At 44.9% G+C, this 23,372-nt stretch overlaps 4 protein-coding genes across 4 annotated transcripts; 2 read left to right on the top strand and 2 right to left on the bottom strand.

Annotated features, from left to right (window-relative positions):
- Positions 1-918: 918 nt before the first annotated feature.
- H6S33_005614 (uncharacterized protein) lies at positions 919-3,282 on the bottom strand (the record flags this gene model as incomplete). Its single annotated transcript, XM_044836979.1, has 5 exons — positions 919-1,358; positions 1,416-1,886; positions 1,937-3,000; positions 3,057-3,121; positions 3,178-3,282. 5 exons carry the CDS (start codon positions 3,280-3,282, stop codon positions 919-921), a joined length of 2,145 nt encoding a protein of 714 aa, XP_044698923.1.
- Positions 3,283-4,697: 1,415 nt separating this feature from the next.
- Positions 4,698-6,725, bottom strand: H6S33_005613 (uncharacterized protein; the record flags this gene model as incomplete). The annotated part of the gene is made up of 5 exons (XM_044836978.1): positions 4,698-4,835; positions 4,935-5,619; positions 5,695-6,543; positions 6,611-6,638; positions 6,692-6,725. 5 exons carry the CDS (start codon positions 6,723-6,725, stop codon positions 4,698-4,700), a joined length of 1,734 nt encoding a protein of 577 aa, XP_044698922.1.
- Positions 6,726-7,873: 1,148 nt separating this feature from the next.
- H6S33_005612 (uncharacterized protein) lies at positions 7,874-8,566 on the top strand (the record flags this gene model as incomplete). Its single annotated transcript, XM_044836977.1, has 2 exons — positions 7,874-8,300; positions 8,358-8,566. The coding sequence occupies 2 exons, from the start codon at positions 7,874-7,876 to the stop codon at positions 8,564-8,566; spliced, it is 636 nt and encodes a 211-aa protein (XP_044698921.1).
- A 7,983-nt stretch (positions 8,567-16,549) lies between these two features.
- H6S33_005611 (uncharacterized protein) lies at positions 16,550-17,549 on the top strand (the record flags this gene model as incomplete). The annotated part of the gene is made up of 2 exons (XM_044836976.1): positions 16,550-16,924; positions 17,001-17,549. The coding sequence occupies 2 exons, from the start codon at positions 16,550-16,552 to the stop codon at positions 17,547-17,549; spliced, it is 924 nt and encodes a 307-aa protein (XP_044698920.1).
- Positions 17,550-23,372: the final 5,823 nt, after the last annotated feature.

Raw genomic sequence — 23,372 nt, 5'->3', positions numbered from 1 at the left:
AATTTGTATCCTGGTCGTTCTGCCTTTAGCACGGACTGCATTAAACTTCATGTAATGTTGTTTGCTGTAAAGATTGTTGAGTAGTAAAAGTATGGTGTTGGTGCTGGTCGATATATTTGTGGGTTCCGGTTACTAGGCTTCATACACGTATTTTTCTAATTTGAAGATACAAATACTTGAGTAGGGAAGGAACTACGAGTAAATGATCTTCCTGGCTAGACATCCTGGGGATACTTTGCATCTTTTAATACTGAAATCTGTCCTACTCATTAAGAGACAAGGGTAAAAGCTACATATGCGTTCGGTGCGATGTGCTGGCCGAGAAAAGAGCGCCGAATCTGCATGATAGACTTTGTGAAAGTCGCTCTAGAGTTTACTCCAAGTTGTCCTATGACACTTGATTCATCTGTGAATTGATCTTAGTCGCACGTTCTCGGGCAGCAGTGAACTTTTTGTTCCGCTGCCAAAATAGATTGCCCCCGCAGGAGATGATGCCCACAATATTGCCTGAAATCTCACTCAGGAAAAGGTTTATGATTTATACGTGCAGCTAATCAAATCAGTATATACAGTGACCCAAAATTCCAATTTGGTGCAACCCTCCTTAAAGTAGGATATTAAAATCTTTCCCAAAATAGTTTACAGCGAAAACACCGTCGACATTTTACCTAGGGGGTTGACAGACCACACCCGGACCATTTTTTAAATTTGAATAATGATCATTGAGTCCGTTTTCGCGCGGCATGAAAAGTAAAGGAAAGGAGACTGGCCGATTTTTTTAAAAAAATAAGATGTAAAACCCGTGAACTTATTTGTGCGCAGTGGCGAATAAACCGACCCGACGCAATGACTGAGAAAATAACCCGAATTTCAACTGAACGGATCTCATGAGATCCTATGATGTGTCACACTAACTCATCATCCCCCAGACCACGGTGGTGGCGGCCCATCATTTCGATTATTCCAACCCTCCTCAAGGCCATAATTTGACGGCTGAAGTCCATCGTTGTTGCCCAACCAGGTACCTGAATCTAGGTCAAAACCGCCAAAATCCAATGGATTACCTGGGTTTGAGAATTGATCGAGTAGAAATATATCTACGCCGTGAAACCCTTCGGCATCATAGAATTGAGAATTAGACGCCACATAAGGACGTAGGGGCATTATTGGCGGCCCCATGGACAGGCCCTGGTCATAGGTTGTTGTATACGGCGTAATCTGTACGTTCTCGGCAATCGGGGACATTGATAGTAACGGTGGCGTTGCAGAATATATGATTCGACGCTTCGATCCAGGTGGGGTTGATGCTGGCGATGTCGATAGCGGCGATGTCGAAGGCGGCGATGATCTTGCGGGCCCTTAGTAACATGAGTAAGTGTATGTATCCTAAAATTACAGTATATTTGTGAGCGTACCTGATGCAATAGCTTTGTGCGCAGCTATCCTTTCTCGGGGGGCACCGCTATATGCGTTCTTTGGGTCGTCTCCAGTACTCTTCAAGCTTGATAGCACTGCAGCACATTCTTTTTCTTCCACTGCTCTTCTTTGCCCTGAACTGTTGATCGCACGAATACCCAATTTTGCCATTGCACCCGCGACCCACCACCATTCGCCGTAGTATGTAAGTTTTTCAATACAATAGGTATATTCTGAAATACATTTACCGTGACCTTCACGTACTTGTGCATAAAAGGTTGTTAAGGCAAGCGATAGTGCATAAGGCAATATGGGGGTCGGTGGGAGTGGTCCTTTACTTTCGCCGAAAATTTGTATAACGTTCCTTGCGGCATTTAGACGACGAGTGTACGAATGACTGTGAGTTTGATTTTGAGTACGTGTGCGGTGAGAGAGTATAGAGATGGCGTAGTAAAATAATTTGAGAATAACTGCAACATATCAGACCAAAACCTTAGCAAGACTAGAGACTATGGTTTACCTAGTTGGCCTCCTTCCGGCACTTCCTCATCTTGTAAATGAGTCTCAAATTCTGGAAACGGGTGTTCCCAATCCCTCTCATTCCCAGGGCGATACAGGGCGATGACTGACTCCAGAAGCTCGGCGAGCTTAACCATAATACGGAATCCTGCCCCCCTTCCACCCTTAAGTTTGGTGGGCCGATCAATGCTTACGTCTTCCAGTTTCACTAAGATAGGCCTCCCGTTCATGGCAGCCTGAAGTTTATCCAACGTCCATAGACACCACCATAACTCCTCAGCTCTGGAATTCCTGATATGTAGACCTAGTGAGTGTGCATGATGGATCGCCATAGCTAAGTTACGGCTCGATTCGTTTCCTCCGCCCAGGGATAATAGTGCATATACACGCACGAGGTTCATACGATCACGCTCATCATCTGCGTATAGCAATGCTTTGATGCGTGTTTCAAGACGCAGTGAAAATTCGGAAGGTTTCAGAAGTTCACCGGACGCCGATAAGCGCAAATGCGCTACCGCATCAGCGTGTCGAGAGGCAACAAGTAGTATACTTTGTAGTAACACAGTCGGAATCTTGTCCGGGGTTCTAAACAACACACAAGTCGCATCATCGATTATCGGGAATAAAGGATGAATTGAACTATAATACAGCCCGAGCAGTATTTCCATACAGGACCGAGTCGGAAGTGCATAGGCGCTTAACGAAGAAAGATATGCTTCCAAGTGCTTTTCAGGTCCACATTCCGCAGCTGGAGCTACGGCGGTAGGTTTTTTAGAGCTCTCTTGGTCTTGAAAACGCCGCTTCAATCCTTTGTGCCTGAGCAGGGGTTCAGGTGATTGTGAGACCCAAACGCCCACCTCGTTGCGGTCAGTTGCGACCTCAGACCTCGAAGCGGAATCAATATCGTTGGCCGTCAAGAATACGGATTCTGGATTAAGATCACCGATAAACCGTGGATTCTTATCAGTGATTGTATTCTGTTCGGCAGGATCTTCGTTGTCGTTGCGGGGTTCGTCTGATGGCCATGTAGTAGTTTGTGGAGCCTCGGAATCAATCAAAGCCAGACTATTACACAAGTGTTAATAAAGGATTTTCTAGCGGGTAGTAGCCATGACCTGCACTGAATGCCGTCCTGAGCACAGCTTGCACAACGCTCGTGATTTTCGAATGGTGGAGGACACTTTCTCTGTTTTCTGTCAGATTGACAGCTTTCAACAAGTGTATCCCTGGGTTGCCATATACCCGTCTGCTCTTGCACTGTTCACATGCGCGGTGTGCTCTTTTGCGCTTTCTATATGCGCTATTGTTGGCGGCGAACACCACTTGAACCGCCTTTCCTCCGGTCATAACGGCCGCTTTAAAACAAGGCTACGTCGATAAGAGAAGGAGGAGCGGATGATGAGACGACGAGACGAGGATGAGGGTAGTAGCTAGTTGTTGTCGATGTTGTTAATGAGAGTGTAAGTAGAAACCCGAGAGCTGTCGTGAACGATTAATGTAAGTAGAGAAAGAGTGAGAGAGAAAGAGAGTTATAGAGGAAGGGTGTGGCCGAAGAGGATGTCGAAGATATGTTTGACGTTGTAATCGGCTGGAGCGTTTTCTCCAGATCAGCCGCGGGCCACGCTAATAATATTGATCCACGCAGAGCCTCAGAGACCCACTTAAGCTAAGTACGATGTACTGCGCACAGTAATTATTCACGGCCCTATTAACATTGTCATCCATACATAATAAGTACTGGCTGATGCGGAAGTTCAGGCCCGTCAATAAAATCTATGCTCATGCCGCGGGTCATATGTGCTGTAGCTAGTTGTACAGGAAGAGCATGAACGTGAGGCGCACAGCGACGCGCAGCGGGGAGGGAGGGTATTGATATATGGCGACAAGTAAAAAAGTGTTGAGTCCCTGAGTATTATATGTAATTCTCCATCCTGGCTTTTGAGGAGTCATTTCAATTGCTAAATTAGTTCTCGCATACCCATATCACGAGTGAATGTGATACAGATATATCTAGCCATGGTTTAGTTGACAGTTACATGCTGTATGAGGTAGACTACACAAATTACATGTACCCAACTAATCTCAAACTACTCATCCCTGGCTCTCTGGCCCTAATCCCTCCCAACAAGCTTTTTGAATTGCAGCACACTAGACTCCTGGCGGTTAAACTATCTGAAAGGCGTCATATCGCCAAAACCGTGGAGAGATCATATCATGCTTGCCAATCGCAGACAAACGGTCCATCATCATTAAGACATTGCGATTGTTAATTATCAGTTTGTCACCTTTATTGAACACTAGCTAAATTTATTAGATTTTCGAGGGTTGGACCCTTCACATGCATATCTAGTAGATCTAGAGCGCTTGAGCTCATTCAAGTACATGTAGATGTGATTCTCATAGGGCATATGGACATTTGGCAGCAATCTTAAGGTATATATCGTGACCGACGCCACACATCCAAAAATCTAATACTCTCGGTCCTGGTAGGCAGAAGAGTTCACAGGTTTCGGAATGAGTATCTGTAATTTGAATTCGAAAGGTGCAATGGTACATCGCCAGTTTATTCGACTTACTAGCTAGACGTATAGAGTCCGTTATATAATGGCCGTTATACCAGGTGACATTATCTTGGATTGCGAAGAATGGATTCAGATTTTGTTTTGCAAGCTGTTTACTAAGGACCTGAAACCAGAAGAACGGAACAAGTATATACACCTAGTACGCAAGGTAAAGGCAAGCAACCAGAGGCACTCTCAAACTCAAACACCATGAATTGCCTTCCATTCCTCAACCAAACCTTTATAGTCGATTGGACGATAAAGCCCAAAAAATTCTCTCAAAAAACCCTTCTTCCTGTTACTCTTTAAGGATAACTCCTTCAGCATAATATCAATCATCTGAATTCAATCCGGTCAGCAACTTTCATCACATATATTTAACATACATGTATATAAGGTAGTCATCATAATCAACTTTCAAGGGTGGAGTTGGCTTACGGGCAAGAAGTCATACAATATATATGGGATCTTCTCTCCAGCTGTCAGGTACCGTTTTTTTATCCATATATCTAGTAATGCCACCTCTTTCTCCATTTCCTTCGCTGAGATTTTCAATTCCAACTTCCCCGTCATCCAAGCCACAGCCCACAATGCATGGACTTCGGATATAATGGCCGTATACCCCGTCCCGATAGCACCGACAAAAACAAATGATCTATCATTACTTTTGTAGAGCGCAGTTGGGAGGATACAGTTGTAGAGGCGAAACGGGGTGTGTGGTATATCTGGGACCCTATAAGAGGGTGGCGGTGATGCTAGTCGCGGGAATAGCTCACTAACCCTAAGCTCTGCTTCGTGATCCAAACTCCTCCACTTCTGACTAAGTTCCTTGGGGTAGTAATCTTTGGGATATGGAAGGCCGAGGTGAGCGGCGGATAAAACTCGCAAACATCCGGGGGATATAGAATCAGAGCGGGAGGGATCCTGCACTATGGTGTTCCAGCCTGTAGCGAAAATGAGGGCGTCTACCTCGACTTCAGTGCCGTCTGTCAATGTCACCTTTGACTGCCCTGAAAGCGACTCAATTCCTGCCCTGTAGACTGTGACTTTCTCGCCTTTGTGGAGAACATCTAGAATCTCTGGCTTAGTTACTATACACGAATGTGTATTTTCCCAAAAGATACTGAAACTCTTATGTCAGCCTTCCTTTCTTCAAAGTCTCCCAAGACAAGCAAACTGGGTAACTTTCGTTACAAACCTTCGATCTAGCACATCTGGCTTAAGCATCTTCAGATTACGACTTTTCTCATACCCCCATTGACTATTCATAATTGAAGATACCAGTCCCCAATACGCCCACTGCAGCCAGTACCCAAATCTACTCTTCCCACTATGTAAAAACCAATACCACCACCCCTTACGAGCAAATACGTTAGGGTGCCACTTTGACGCATATCGGCTTCCGATGAAAGTATCTGTATTCTGACCAAATAAATGGCTCGGCTTCAGCGACGGGGCACCAGACCCGTCTTTCCTAATAACCCAATACACATGCTTACCCAGATTTACACAAGTGCTCACTACATCCAGCGCTGACTTACCACCACCATATACTAGAACACGCTCTACCTCAGGTGCAGCGAGGCGCTCCAGTTCGGCGCCTAGACTCTGTGAATGGAATTTCAGGCCAGTAAATCCAGTGTCCTCTAAGTCTGGAACGAAAGGCTGGGATGTTGTCCCCGTTGCCAGGATCAACTTATCACAATAAGCTATCCCTCTATCATTGGGGCCTTGATACTCTACACTCCACCCAGAATTGTTGTGGGCCCTGTCGATTGCCTGTATCTCATGGGACAATTTAATGCGGTCAAGTAACTTGAACTTTCGTGCGTAGTCTTCCATGTAGGTGCACAACATCTCTGCGGGTATGAAGGCATCAGATGACATGCCCAGTGGAGTCTCAAGAGGGAGGTCAGAGTATTCGAGTACGCCAAAGGGCTGCTGAGCGGTAAGGCCTGGGTAGATTCTATCGCGGCTCCAGGGGCCACCGACGGCGCTGGCGCGCTCAAAGATTGTGAGCTCAACTGTGGGGTCGACTTCGAGATAGCTGTAAATGACCCAAATAACAAATTAGGGCCGCTCAATAGGTGCTGGTTATGATAAAGTGTACTGACGTCTTTGCTGTGACCAATCCAAACCAGCCTGCATGTAAACGTAAGTTGTGGAATCTTCCATTTAATTTAGGATAATGATACCTGCGCCAACAATTATCACTTTCGTCGGTGCCATCTTTGTAATAATAATCAACTGAGAATATGCGTCGAAGACCAAACAGGAGGTGTAGTCACTTCTTAAGGATAAATATCAGCGGGGTAATCTATCCTCATGTATTACAAGTTTTTTTTTTTTTTTTTTTTTTTTTTTGTTCAGAGACTTATGCACTATTAAGTACAATGCAGTACCATGTACTCTATGGACCTATCTCAGCCCTACATATTTCAAACACGTGTCGGTGCAGGCTACTAGTGGCTACGTAGGGCTGGTTTTTAGTTCAATCATTGATACATCGTCATTGATCAGCCCTAAACACGGGAGAACAGGGATGGGATAAACTACCAGAGTAGGGAATTAGACTACATCAGTCAGCACCTGCAGAGGAACAGCTAAGGTTCGTCCCGCTGTCAGGACAGCAGAGTACCTACAGTATGTACCCATGTGTTGCCCCTACTTAAGCTCTAAGCACTTAAGCTCGAGCATAGCTCTCAAACATGCATTGGCACACTCTGCTAGTCCCTGCGGGTTGTGGGGGATCAGGTCTGCCGAGCCGGGATATTTAGCTGGACCTAAGGAGTAGTTTGGTCTTCTTAGAATTAATACCTACAGCGGGAAGATTTTTATGTTTCCAGCCTCTACATGTAGTTCTGCTGATGTACACGGTACATGATCTACATGTAGCTCTGGATCTTTTCTTTATATTCAAGGAACGACCTCAATGGCATATGGATTGTAATCAAGTCCCGGAAAGCTCTCAGAACTTGCTTTATTGCGCCATTTCTGTCTTCGCCTATTTTTTCATTCTTTCGGGGACAAATTCTTGTAGCCCTCATCAAAATATTTCGTTGAATATATTTGTTCCGGACTGAGAAATACACGTACAGATCTGGGAACAACCATAGAATATATGATCACGTCGCATTTGTGCATAGTTGAGAGTTCCCTCAGTCAATGGGAAAAATCTCTCGGGTACAAATATTTATTAAGACCGAACTTCCTCTCGGTTTACTAATGAGCCTTTCCCCAGCCTTGTTATGAGGTCAAAATATTAATGCTGTAGGGCTAGGTTTTCCTCTAGTGCGCCCGCCCTGGTCAGCCTGTAAACCGCATTACTGGTAGGCTCCACAACATCATCTTTCCCGACCATAACTACCAAACTTGCAATGTCGCCGTATTTAGTGCTCGTAAGCCCCGCCGATCTTCCTCCCCTCCTTGATGCTGATGCCTCGCTCTACCCCTCCCCCTTGACCCTCTCTACCCTCTCCTCTTGGACCTCCACAGCGCCGTCACTCTCCTTCAAATATCTCCCCACAACCGAAAGCACTTCGCCATGCGGAGTATGCATAATTCTACCACTCTTCTCAATGCATTGGGAAGCATTGATCAGAGGTGAGCTGAAAGAATGGGATATAACCCCAGCTCACCTCGGCATAGAAGATGAGGCGGTAGGGCTACATGTGTGGCATATTGAACGTTTTGAAGCATGGCAACGGGATTGGGGCAGCTTTGGATCCTGGGCCTGGAAGGACCTGGAAAAGGCTGTAGAGAGAATGGTGGTAGGTGGATCCAAGGGCGTGATTGGATATTCAGGTAAGCATGTAAATTGACGTCGTGGAGCTATGTTTTTGATAATGACTCGGATTGTAGCACTTTGCGTAACACCTGCTGGAGAGCATCTGTTTCGTGAATTATTGGGCTTCACAGACTCGCGGTACTACAGCGGACAGGTCGTTGTTAAGGATGCCGGCTCCGGCCGAACGGAAATTGTAGAAAGGGAGGTGTGGGAAAGAACACCAAGTGAGCAAAAGAAGGGAGAGATTGTGGCACAGTGTAGAATGCTGGTAAGGTATTCTTAGGGATTGGCTACTATATTGGATTATTTAGGCTTGTTACCTTGCCCTCGCTTGCTGTTCAGCATCGAAGACAACTTCACGTCTAGCACTATAACCAGAGTAGGGAATACTAGAGTTTGCAGGTACTTATTACCACACATTGGAAGAAAAACTATTATTCAATTGATATCTAAGTAAATTTTAACCACCTATCTAATTCGGCTTTGATTTTACAGCCACGCAGAGGATACCTAGGACTTACATGTCAGCTACCACGTGAGATCAATTGATACTCTCAATCTTAAATAAAACCCTGCCCTCCGGAGCAAGCAGCTATCCGATTGGATACCATCTGATTGGATGCCACTTGAGAACTGCGGGCGTGGAGATACATACAACCACCGGAGCTATCGCCATGCAGGTTCGGTGCGCATTCCCCAACTATGGTTCTCAAACGGCTTCCATGGTGGCGCCGCAGAGCAAGGCTACAGTGCTGTTATCAAACACTGAATGATTATTCTAGGTTTTCTCGAAGTACAGTTGATATACGATCATTACCATTCCGCCTACATGGATCTTCAAATGTCTGGCTGGACGATTCATAGCACATCATACAGCTTGGATCTGTTCGATTCCCTGAAGGACTAACTTACGATATTTATCTAAAGCTACTCTCCAAATCTTTGCTCGGGCCAGAGAGATTTGCTTTACAAACAGCTCTCCACCAGATTCTAAAAGAGTTATTCTTGCCGCTCATGGCCAAACAGGCAACTACCAAGAGTCTCTAAATCAGCAGCCAGAGCGAGACCTGTTAGGGTACTCTGTTAGTAATAATTCCAGTATACAATCTTTGTCAGTCTAAACAGTGATCCTGTTATTCGCGTACTATGATCGTACTTCTGGTCAGGCCGATCCTGATAACGCCTTTAATCATTGGCCCTATCTCCTAAAATTCGGGACCAGCTGATATTTTACAGCATTACCAAAGTAAGCCTTAACCTTCGAGGCTGAAGCTTCAATAACACCAAATAAAACAAACCAGATTCATGGAAAATTATATTATTATGCACGGTCAAGCCTGAGGATATTGTGGGGAAAACAAAAAACATGGCCAGACCAGATGAAACTCTCAAAATGCGCACCAATTACAGGCATTAGTGTGTCATTTACCCTTTCACTCAGGATCCAAAGCTCAACTCAGGGCTGATTCATTTAGCCGGTGGTCCAATCATAGAAGCCACCCACAAATATATATATTGATCCCATCTGCGCTGAATAATATTCCTATTCTATGCGTTCAAACGACACAATCACACTTTCCACATCCAGATTATGGGCTAAATTTCTAATCATACCTACCCTCCTCAACCTGAACTTTATTATAGAACGGACAACGTATTATCACTCTTTCTTGAAGCCGAGATCTTATTTGCAAGATTTCCATGTAAGGAGGGCCTAAAGAAACGAACGGGGGGTGATAAATTCAGGTATCTTGGCTACTTCGAGGCCGATATATCGCAAAATCAGTAGCAAACAAAAACGAAACTGAAAATGACTGGCGCAGTACCATACCTGATAACGGTGAGGTAGAATAATAGGCAACCTTTAACAAAAACAATTATATCAATGCAGGGCATCATAACCATAACTACCACCTACTTTCCCTCATCACTGATCATGAATTAAAATTGAGCCTTAGGCCCGATAGCCCGTATACCCCCCACCCCCCCCTTCTTTAAAACCATTTTTTAACTAACGTAGGCAACCACTTAGGTACCGGAATGGAATTAGCCAGAGATGTAACATCCCCCTTCATAAACCTAGGAGTTTAAGATTGCATCGTCACGCCATTTTTTATTGACTCGATAGTCTCATACTTATAGACATACACAGCTGGTAGCTGTTATGCGGTGTGTTAAGACTCAGCACTATCTACCCCTTAGGCGGTCAGGCCGAATCAAAATCTTGAGCGAACATGATATGACCTAACGTGCTTTACTTAACTCTATCACTGTTCATTCTTTCTCCACGGGGTTAATGAGAGAATGAATACTAACAGCGTTCAATTAAGGATGTTAAGTCATATCACGTTCGGTCATGATTCTCATTTGGCCTGACCGCCTAAGAGATGGTCAAAAGGAAAGTTGAGTAAAAGTCAAAAGATTAGAATTGTCTGCTACAGATGTTTTGAGCTCAAATACAGACATGTGGTCATCCTGCTGACAAGTTGTGTGATGGTCTATATCTTGGCACAATTCAATCATTGACCCAATGCTGTTTGTAGGAACATACTTTCCACGCTGGTATTTGTAGTTTCGCGCTCTGGAGTATGTGTGAAATGACAGAAAATACACACAGCACCACCGCTTATTGTAAGGTCTAGCCTAGCACTACAACTTCCTCTTGACCACCACAGGAACTGGTACATGGTAGTATCTGGTTGCCTAGATCTAGACATATCAGCGCATCTCACTGAATAGGGAGACCTTCATACATAAGATATCACAGGGTGGGAATTGCTAGCATTTTTAATTTAGTGGACGCTTTCACTGGCCATGGGGTATACGATCTGCACGGTCCCAAATATACGCCTGAGTAATAAATTATACGCAGAGGGCCGATCAACTTTTTGGCTTCCATTCATAATCTTGGAATTGACCTGTTAAGCATATCCCCGTGAAGGCGTCTAGTGGATTGTCTTGACGTGACGGTTAGGTGAGATGAAACGTGTCGTTGACTCAAGACTCACTCCATATTGCCAATTAGCCCTAACCCTCGTGCCAAGACACCTCTGATGAACCAGATATTTTTCACCAAAGGACCGGTACATATATTAACAGCAATTGGCATTAGGTACTAATAATCAAAGAAGAGTAAATTGATTTTTGACACATTGCATAACTCTGGGGTATGGATTCGCTAGTAATGCAGCAAGAATACGACATTACTAGTTTAATTGCTAAATCCCGTAATGTAGCTTGATATGGTATCATGCGTGGCATCTTTCCAAAGGTACTCAACTTCCTGATGTACCCAGGGTGTCGGAAAATGATGCACATTTGGTGATATCTCAACCATGAGAGAATTAATCTTCACACAAGTCTATCTTGAGGTCAATTTGAGTGTGCGGATTCCTTTCATAATGAAAAAATGGGTGGGAGGGTCTGTCATCGATACTTTTTGAGTTTTTACTACTGGTTTTGGCTATCTAATAGTTATTTCACATTCAAATAACACTAAATGTATTCTTGGGCATTACAGAGATGTCCTACACTCGAAGTTTGAATTTAGGGAGCGTGTTGCATTGTACAGCGGTGGGTAATAAGTCATCGGACGACCTAGCCACAATTTTGCCTGCAAACGCGTATTTTGGTGGCGTTCCGTCTGATGACTTATTACCCACCGCTGTACCAAAATATAGGTATTTGGGGTAATTGGGCGTTGCCAGGCCAAGGAAGGGTACATCCTAAAGGATCTGATACGTTGTCGTATTTCTAATTTTTGCACCCCATCCCCACAGATGTTTCTGCACTTGCAAATCACTCCGTATATCCGAACCATCGCCGCTTCGATATGCTCATCGCGGTATTTCTGGGTCTCCATCCTCCAGATGCAATCAGTCACGGGTTCTATTTGTTGTCCGCTGAATAATCTCAACCCGAGACGTCTGGAAAAGCTCATAGGCCAAGCAACAATAAGGCTTTGGAGATTTTACCTGTAACTGCAAGAGTTGCTGCAACCGCCTGGGCACTGCCTTGTGCTACGCACGGCCTACTCTACCATACCAAGATTTCAATGTAAGCAATGGGAAACATCTGATTGGAGAGGTATTTGTTTTGCAGCTCACAGCGTGGGATAGCAGGCATCCCCCCAACAAGGTAAAATTACCCTTAACCCAAGACCTAAGATAGTAATGCGTACATACACTTCCATCTCTTTACTTTTTTCTTCTCCCGGGATGTTCACTGCATCCTCTTTCGACTCCTCCACAGTCCAAGATTCCTCGGTACAAGCGGGTGGACTAGAACCATATCAAAAGTACTGATGTACCTTGATGGATAAGCCATCACGTACCCGTCCTGGCCCACTGGGTGTAATCAAAATATCGGCTCATCTATCAAGGCCTCAATAGAAGGGCCACTGCACGTTTGATGACCAGGGATGATAATACGGAATGCTGCGTATGTATTCTGTTTTCGCAGACAAGACTTTATCCCGGGACCGACAACAGAGACACTGCTGCTTCTGGGGTCTGCCCGAATGGTAGGAATAGTCAGGTTCGGGAGTGGAAGTGCTGAGATGGAGTATGTGGTGCAGATCTGCTCGATGGACGGCATACTGCCAACCAAATTTCTTGTGTATTGGTATGGTTCCGAGGAGCACGCCGGTATGCCACCGACGGAGATTGATTGAAGCGCAAGAGACGGCAGCTTCCTTGATCTGGGGGGACCAAGTCCCAAAACCTGCGATTCTCAAGGAAACTGCTCTTTGAGTACAAATTTCATAACCCTGCGTCCGGCAGCAAAACAAAACATATATCATTTAACCGGTAAAAAAAACCTACAGGAGAAACATTTCTGGTGCAACCTGTATTACTACTCCAGCTCGCTGATCTTTGCGGCGTTGATGAGTGATGTGCCGTGCAGTTTCATACGGCTTTTAGAATCTGCAATATTAATCCTTACACACCTCGATGTTTCTTCGGTAGCAATAACATCACGCCCAGCGCGGCCAACGCCCGGCCCGCAGACATGCCAGCGATACCTTGTAACCGTCTGAAGTAAGCCATCCACCTCCACGAGGTACTACAATCCTTCTTCTCTCCTGGATCAATAGAATGCGGAATAAACGCCTACTTACACCGTGCACTGCATGGGATTCTTTCTCAGTAAACGTCCACCATATCATCTCACCCAGAGGGGGAAAGCTCACCCGATAATTAAGACTCGCAAACGTTTCTTGACAAACATCCATCGCCTTTTTGTTTCAGTCCCCGTTCGCTGGAGCGGGATCCGGAGTAGCCATATGAACCGCGGGGCGGTGTTACCACTACTTGCTACCCCGCGGCTTTTATTCTCGTGAGGTGAGTTAGGTAGGAACTCCTGTAACCTCTCTTTAAGAGAGGGGGTCATACTGCGCTAGTCATGTCTCACCAAGAAACCCTAGAGTAGGTTATGTGCTACTTTAATATCTATTCTAGATCATGTTTTTAGACATGCAGTGAAATCTCTTCTTCTGTCTCGGCCATAACGGCACATGAGCATAGTATGTAACTCTAACCCAAGAAGTATATTGAATCTTCAATTACATATACTCACACGGAAGTCCGCACGCTCCACTAGCTTATTTTGATACCCTCGTATCCTGCAATATATCCGGGAAATGATCACAAAATCATTAGGGCGCTGAATACGGCAGGGTCGTAGAAATTAATTCCGTACCGGTAAGTGTATGTATATATGTAGGTACTGAGGGAGTTTCGGTAATTATGCAGGGATTCGCAGAACACGGAATTAAACCCTTGAAGGTGGTGATTCGTTTTTTTTTTCCCTTTCTTTCTGCATGGCCAGCTTCGATCCAAGATCAACCATGGTATGTAGCAGCAGAGTATGAACACTTCGCCGCGGGTTGTAAATGCCTCTTTACTCGAGTTTCTGTATGATAGTCCCTTATCGTACATCCGATGCACTGACCCGAAAATGTGGGATCACCTCGATGACAACCCTTCTGGCTCCGGAAAGCGCTGCAAATGCAATCGTTGTGGCTTTAAGCCTTATGGCCTCGCAATGATGATACTCTACCCCAGCTGGCTGGCTGGCTGGCTGGCCGGCTGGCAACGTTACACATGGGGGTTCGGGGCTTTTCTCCTGGCTCGTCAAGTGATCATGAGCGCTCCAGATCGATTTAAAATATGTATTTCATTGTTTGGCAGAGGCCTTCCAAAAACACCAGATATTGATCCTCGTCCAATTTGCCAAGCCATATATATATTCTCATGCAACTCACCGCTCTCTCGGCCGTTGTTAAGCGCTGCTGCGCGTGTTGACTTTGCTAATTCTTGTGCTGACTAGGAAACCAGGTATCTCAGCTGTCTGTCTGTAGCTTTGACCTGGTCGGGAAGTTCCAGCGTGAATCACAGGACAGCACTCGGATACAGTTGCGGTCACCCAAGACACCCTTAGTTCCATATATCAATGCCCCCCCTAAACTCTAGCTTGAGTGATAGTCGGTGTATAGATACATATGTACCTAGGAATCTAATAAGTAGTGCATACGTGCGAAACAAATCTGTCTCAGCGAAGGATAGCTGCCTCGATCTATCCCCCCTTTTTTGTCTGGACCATGTGCGCTTTGTCACCGCCGACGAAACCGATATTAGAGCAGATACCAAACACCGTCCATTAGTTGAGCCCTAACCCTTTGAGTCTAGTTGGGCAATGATTAATAATGATCCAGATCTGGACGGGAGTGTGTTGCAGCGAGTAACCCGGTAAATGGTACTGGCGTTACGATTGCAATATGAATTCCTGGATCTGTTGTCAGTTGTCACCGCCCCTGCGATCGAGGTTGACAAAGATAGGAACTTGAGCTTAAGCTGGGTGGTTTTGTCTTAGACACCGCTTGAATCAGAGTACGTGTTTATCACTCGGGGTGATGTCGACGGAGGGTTTTTTGCGGACGGGGATATTATATCGATCAATTGTTCAACAAATGCATCGCACCGTTGCAGAATATTACAAGTGCTGTGAGGGCTCAATGTATGTTTTTGTGTATTCTAGAGTAGAGAATTGGGTATATATATAGTTGAGACAGACGTAAATAATGGCGTGTAAGAAGTTGCATCGGACTTATGAAAGGACGGTGGTGTCTGATACTGGCCTGGGCGAGAACTCTCTGCACGTAGAGTACTACATGTACCCATAAATCGTGTGTTTTACAGTATCGCATCATATGTGCGTGTACTACATAAGTACTATGCTAAACTATAAATTCAGTGCCACAGAGCTGGCTGGCGCAATTGAATCCACGAGTGGCTTGTGTGCGTGTTGACTTCATGTGAGGAGACGATATTTTATTCCGGAAATAGGGAATATTTAGTCCAATGACGCCCAAAGTAGGATTTCCAACGACGATACCACAGAGCACTTAATTGACTACTTGTAAGTATAGTAGAGTACAAGCATTTTCCGGCCTTTGGCCGGAGTAGGAACTGTTATGGCTTAAACAATATCAGTTTACCAATGCTTAAGATCACTGAGACCCCAAGATGCCCTGTGCACATATCTGATATACTATTTGGTTGACTCAAGGTATGTTGGAACCAATATCTACTGGCTGACTCAAACATATTTGATAGAATATCTACTAACTCCAACATATTTGATAGAATATCTACTTACTGACAAACATATTTGATAGAGAAAAAGAAAACCCCCAAACCTGGCCAATCAAAACCTTTAAATAACACATTGCATATCGGTATATCTATATACTTATTAGATATGTCGAAGTATTTAGATGAATTAACTCATGATCATAGTACTCCCCATCAATATCCTTAGTAACGCGAGGAGTTATTTATGGATTTGCCACTAGGGCCTGTGCCTTTGAGGCTTACGTAGTTTGCCTGATATCCTTGTATACTACTCTAGATCTATACTCTACCTACACCACCGTGTTCCTCCAGATAGAATTCTCTCTCTAGATTCCCAACGTCTACAGTCTTCCTCTGAAGCTGAGATATCGTCTTCTTGAGCTTTCCAGAGAGCTTTCTTGCGGTTTCAGCGAGGAAAATACCGAAAACAGCAACCACCGAAACACAACTCGCGTTACACCGCAGCAGCTACAGCTCCCCCGCATTCCCCTAACCCTCACGTGTCACCCCCTCCTACGTATCGTCATCGTCAACCCTTGGGGCCACATCGCATTTCAATCTCCACCCCCACCACTGCTTGCTATCACACAATCTAAGCTCTCGTCTAGAAACCTGATTGCTCATCCGCAAAGATGATGTTCAATGTCTTCCGTGTCGCTGCGGATTTCACGCATGCGATATCGATCCTGATTTTGATCTTCACAATCCACCGCCGTCGCAGCGCGGAGGGCATATCGCTGTTGACACAGCTCTTTTACACGCTGGTGTTCCTGACGCGGTATCTTGATCTCCTGTTCTGGTGGGAGATCGGGTATAATACCATCTTCAAGCTCTACTATATCAGCAGCTCGTTGTATATCCTCTTCTTGATGCTGAAGGTGTACGCCCGAACGCGCGAAGAGGAGAAGGAGTGGAGGGTTGCGGCAATCATATTAAGCGCGAGCGCCATCGCAGCCCCAATAATGAAGGCGGTGTTTGGCGAGGCGGGTGGTGGCTGGTTCATGGAAGTATATATCCCCTCTCTTCATCGCCGGTAACGTGCACAACGGGGGTGACAGATTCGCTAATATTCGCCGTCCGTAGACACTCCGTACATTCTCTCTTATTCTCGAAGCATTTGCAGTGATCCCACAGATCACGCTCCTCCGCCATACCCAGATCCCCACCGCGATCACATCCTACTATCTCCTCGCGCTGGGATTGTACCGCGCCCTCTACATCCCCAATTGGATTGTCCGCCTCACAGACAGCAAAGACGGCTTCTTCGATCCCAATGCCTTCATCTTCGGTGTCATCCAGACCGCCCTGTACATTGACTTTGCGTGGATTTACTACCGGCGCCAGCGCGTCAAGATCCGGGAGAATGGTGCGATCCTCGATGGTGAGGACTTTATCAGCGGCGGACTAATTCTCGGATGGTTGATGGGTAAGAAGGGAGGGCCAGTGGCTGGAAGGACTACTGGTGGAGGATGGAGAGGTGGTGGGTTGAGCGTTAGTGCCGATGACGAGGTTTTGGTGAGGGACAGCGATAGTGGAGATGAGCTCGAAGATGAGCTGCAGGATGAGAGCGAGGAAGATTTGGAAGTAGAGGGGTTGGGCTCGCAGAGGAATTTGATTGATCCTACGAAGTAGTTGGCAAGGGGGATATGAATTTTAGCTAGTTCCAATTTCTCAGGATTTGGGGAGGGGGCTTTATGGAAATTTTATATGGTAGGACGGCTTGATCTGGTTTGGGCTGAATAGGACGATCAAAGAGTATACTAAGTAGTTTGTTGCTTGCGTGGCTGGTTCTTTTGCGGGTACGAGATAGATAAAAGGCATTTTTCTTGGCAAGTCACTCTATTTGAGCTATCATTTACCTGCGAAACTAATTTCTCTTATTTTTTCTTGTTTTCCTTCTTTTTTTCTGCTCTCGTTGTTTTTCTTCTCTCTTCTTTAAACCAAGAACCGGCGGGTGAATGTGCTCAACTCGGTCAAAGAAACAGTATTGAATACAAGTAGCTACTCGAAAATAAACAAAGTAAAAAGACCTCTTTGAAGTTATCTTTTACGGTTGTTATGGCAACAGCTCCACGATTCCTGCTTTTAGGTGGATATCAATGAGTGATCTTTGACAGCTCAAGCCAACTCTTCTCTCTGTATTAGTAGCAGTGCAGAACGTGGGGTATTGCCGCTCAAGGCCTCTCCCTCGAGGCATCGCGGTCTACGGCGATTCTATCATGCCCAAAGCAAGTCCTCTTAATTACTCATCTAGTTCGAGCTACTCGAGGAATGTATTTAATATAGATCATAATAATCCCAGCCGTAGGGACTCTGGAGGTATTGCATATGATTCGAAACGCTCAAGATGCCTTTGATTATATATCTTTATGAGAAACTACTGTCCTTAGTGCTGCAGCTGTCTCAAAGGCTGATATACCGGTTTAATCGATATGCCTAGATATATAAATGGTGAATATCTAATTGCCTTCAATATCTAGAGTATCTCGGGCGTGGGAAGAGCGGGGCATGGTCTCTAGACGTTGTGTCCATACTATATATGTATAAACAGTGTTAGCTATCAAGAAATGCGAGCTATAGACGGAGTACCGCCAAACCGATGATAAGTAGACAATCGACACAATCCTCTTACACGCCTCCCAGCTATCTGCAGTGCAAAAAGTCTATGAGAACATATAATATCAGAAAGTCAGGACTGGTTATACGCCCGCACAGCGCAGCGCATAGCCAAAGATTCATTCCCATTGGATGTCTACAGCTGCTAGCTGGAAAAGCATCGAGACGACATAAATGATGTATTTACACTGTAATGCGTAAGAGGGTATTAGCGCAAAATTTCAGTTAAGTGGAAAAGGCATCACCAGAAATGGGAAGGAAGCTGCTAACCGTAAGGACTAGTGCCTCTTCCAGTGAAATCAGGTTTTGATATTTGCTCGACTTAGTGGCATATTTTACACGTGGGCACTGCCGGTGCCTTAGGCCGTCGCTCAACGGCTACCCCACCACAAGGGCTCCAGCGGCGTACCCGCCTCTGCATAGCTCTTGGGTAAGCCCCTCGTCACTCTCTATCACCCTTTCCCATATTGTTAACCACGGCCATCATAAGCTCACGGTCCAGAACAAAACCACAACTATTACGTATACCTATTCACATCTCGTAAGAGAGATAGTAGGACCAGAACCACGATGGCTAGTACCTGCACCAGACAGTGGGCTAGAGAGGGCCTCCCTCACCCCACTAAGCAATGACCCACTGGCTACTGGCTGCATCAATATCAGATCACTTCCAATAAACATAAGTCCGAACTGACCCTTATCCCATCGACTGTAAAAACCGTTTTGTGGTAATTCAACCGTGTACCGAATTATTTATCATGTTTCCGTAACTGGTAACCACACATGAAAAAAAAAAATATCATTATGAGATATAACTATATCAAACTTGCCCTGTATTATTTATATTCAATCTTTGTTTTTAAGATTTCGTTCTCCTCGTTGCGTTGCCAAAGATTTGGTGCCCGGTTGGCCCGAATGCGCTTACAGTCGATGGGATAACGCTCGATATATGTACATCTGCTGACAAAAGAGCCTGCACCAACCCGGGAGCGGATCTAGACCAAAATTTGGACGTTCAGACAATGTTATCTCAGACACGATATCGTGAACCATACGATCCATGAATTCTCTGCCAATTAGAGCACTTTATATCATCTGCCCTATATAATTTACTCGGGAATGGGTTCTTCCGAAAATCTAGAATACATACACAGGCCAGAGACTAGATCTTATTGGGGAGGCTTCCATCTCGAAATCTGCGCTTTAACTTATAAATTTCGTCGAAATACCTCGGAATTAGAATGAGAGTAACCCCAAAGTGGTATTTTATCAGTTCAGTTTACCTCATGTTGTTATTTTACTGACTCATTTACCGAAGCCTTCACTTACTAGTACCTAAACTAGGTAACTTTCTCCACACAAAATTGATGCTTCCTTTTCTTGGAGAAAAAGAACTGTTCGATTTCACTGATCTACATATACCTAGAATTTCTACTAAGTGCATCATTCACTACATGTACATGTTGAAGGCCGTCTCGCTCTAAACCAAGCTTGATCACAGGTTATGGTTCGCTCACCAGGCAGGGCTTGGCAGACTTTTAGTACTAGTTAGTCTTATTTCCTTCGGTATCCCCAATCCGTCGACTTACAGAGTTTATCTATTTGGTAATCTTTACTGAGATTTGAAAGCTAACTGTCTGGGTTGATTCATTCGTTTCTTTTTAGAGATCTGGGCGGCGCTTGACGAACCTGAGTGATATTTGATGAAGCAACAACTATGATATCACCAACCAACCACATGCAGATCTTTTACGAAACTGACCTCAAGTAACTGCACTTGGCGTTGAGATATCTGGATCGTAGTTATTCTCCCTTAAGCTTGCTTTGTCTACCACACATATTTCATGCGAAGTTTTCATACACCAATCATACCGGGACCATTAATAGCAAACTCCATTCAGGTCGCATATAGACGGCAAGATCTCAAATACTATCATAACGTACGTGCAGAAGAGCTCTTACCCGTGTTTCAATTCCCCTTATCTGAATGAACATATATATAGAGAGATACTCAACTGATCTACTAAAATACCTTTGAAGCTTATGATAGGCGCTCAAGTTTAGTTTCAAGATTTGTTATAAGGTTTGATACATTTCTACCGGCTAGTTTGTGAGACTTGTTTCGCTTGTCCCTGTAATGTGCATTCCACCCCGTACCAACCACTCCGGTGAGCAGATTTCTCTTGATGCATCTAGAGGTTATGATTCGTTCTTTTGGCATCAGTACGTACACCGTTTACTCTCAGTAGATCAGATGTTCAGTTTACTATAATTAGCTACAACTTCATAGCCAAGGGGCGGTTTTCAAAACTCTCAATGCACATGCGCATGATATAAACTCTTCCCCTAGTCCCTGGTGGAAACTAGAAGTAGTTAATATCACAGATATGTACCGAGACCTTCTTGCTAGGCGATCCGCCTCAAACATTATTGTTTTCAAACAAGGCAAAATGAGGCAATCTCTGACGTTGCCGACAGCATGGGGTCGAAAAGAAGGCCATATCTGTTAAGATATCGGCATTCCGCCCTGCCGTGTCGAGGCGGGTGCCGTTGCCAGAAATCCAAATACTTGTGAGCTTTGGGCATCTTTAGCTATCCGGGGGCCACAACCCGTTTTAAATCAAATCGACTCATTGGGCTAGGTACCCACCACACTCCGAGGAAACAAATTTAAGATAACGGGCGCCCGGGGTGGGGAGTGGGGGAGGATCGTATAATACTGGAGCCAATAAGAACAATACTGACCATTATGTTTGGTCCCCCCCCCCCCAAGGCGGGATATCGGGGTCACTCGGAAACAAATTGAGGGGTGATTCCATGAGCGGGGGTATCCTAGGCACGGGGATCGGCCTCGGAGACTTGATCGAGACTTCACAGGTGTAACTGCAAGCCGGAAGCGACTTCGGTAAACAAATGTACGAATTTTAGGAAGAATTGGCTAGGGAGAGTACCGCATTAATTCGAATGAGCGGCCGGTCACACAAGACGTCGAAGTTGCCTTTTCAAGATAATATGAGGGAAGATTAGGGGGCGTATTCAAGACAAATAACCAAACATGGGAATTTCAACGTCTTGTGTGACCGGCCGCTCATTCGAATTAATGCGGTACTGTAGGTGCTGTCTCGTGTTTTCGCGATTAATCAGCTCTTTGTGCATTGTATGGGGGTTTGAAAAACAAATGCTGGTGGATTATGTGATTCAGCCGACAGAGCCCTGCAGAACTGACATACGTGGGCTACAAGGTGTAGATTTCTTCAAGGATGAGCAGATTCATCCATCAAAGCAATCAAAAAGATTGCCCACGTGTACATGTCTGTGGTGATCGGCGTTTCACGGCCAGATTTATTTGGGTTCTGGCGAGTGATAAAATATGAATCATTGACTATTGGCCAGTCACAAATTAATCATTAGACAAGAGCATAGTTCACTGGGAGGACCCCATGGTAGGATTAATAACGGTTCCTTGCGTATAATCTTTGGCAAAGCTTTCTAACCAGACACGTAAGCAAGGCAAACATAATATACAAGATTAGAACGCATGGAATCATTAATACAATACTGCTCAACTGATGAGCCAATAACTACGACGCCTTACGACGAGGATTTTTGACCTTCGTTGGCACAGAATCTCTCGATGATGGAAGCGATCTATATCCGGCCTCACACATTTCGCAATAGCCATCGTTATATATTAGTGTCAGCACTGAACCTATCACCAAGGATTCTAACACAATCATTGTAATATACGTACATCCCCAGCACCGGAACCGGAGATAGAACGGAATCCGAAAACTTCGAGAGATGCTTCGACGGGTCAGCTAAAGTTCCGGCTCCCAGCCCGACAGCATCAAAGTCAGAGGGGTTTTCAGCCCTAGGAATCAGGCCATGGAAATTGAAGCCGAATATTTCGGTAATTTCTGTAGTTACCGATGTACCGCTTCCAGCAATAATCACAGGTTCAGAGTTAGCGCCAGGATCAGTCACAAACTTGTTATCGGCTTTAAGGCTTCAACAAGACCATTGACAGAAGGTTTGCAGGGTTGACCGTACTGATTCCTTCTTCCCGAAAATAGTATCGGTGTCATAACTTGAACCAGAAGCAATCCTACCATTTTCTTCTTCTTCGAGCCTTTGAGTCGCATGCGTGAGATCTAGGAATATTAGAATCGAACCGAGCTACAAACTACGATCGTTCGCGATAGGAAACTTAAGCTTTGTGATGGTTTACGATTACGAATACGAAATACAGATTGATGTAGCACTATTTACAATGTGTTGGGAATGTTAGTATATGGCAAAAAGGTAAACTGAACGTTTTATATATGATCTAAATAGACAAGTTTAAATATAATCACGAATAAGGTCTAAGCTACATGTATAGGTTTGGGACACCTATTGTAGTTTTTGAACACGGTCTCCCTGTACCGGCGCTTCCTGCATGAAATATCACTCGCTAACGGTGTCCCAGCCTCGGCTTCTAACTCTTTGAGTCGCTGACCCTGCCAAAATAAAATATTCCTCCAGTCATTTTGTACTTTTCACATGGGGAAGATAAACCACAATTCCATTTTACCACATACAGCAAGTGAGTCACTGTTCCAATCAGCGACAGAAGATCTTGCCATATTTTGTAAACATCTTTACCAAAGCGTTGCAGTTACCGTTGTTTTCTCGGAGCTTCCAAATGCGCTTCCATGAACGTTTTGGATGTCTCATTTCCAGGGTCTAATGAAAACTTCCATAAATGGTCCCCCCCCCGGGCCGGGTTAATAGCCTGAAGGCGAGAAGACTATCTTTCATAAGGCTTTAACCTCCATAAATCACATGGAAATCCCAATT

Source organism: Morchella sextelata (genome assembly GCF_020137385.1).
Source record: "Morchella sextelata strain SCLS chromosome Unknown scls_2, whole genome shotgun sequence".
Classification (NCBI taxonomy): Eukaryota; Fungi; Ascomycota; class Pezizomycetes; order Pezizales; family Morchellaceae; genus Morchella; species Morchella sextelata.
Note: the sequence above shows the minus strand (reverse complement) of the source record. Positions and strands in the feature narration are given on the sequence as shown.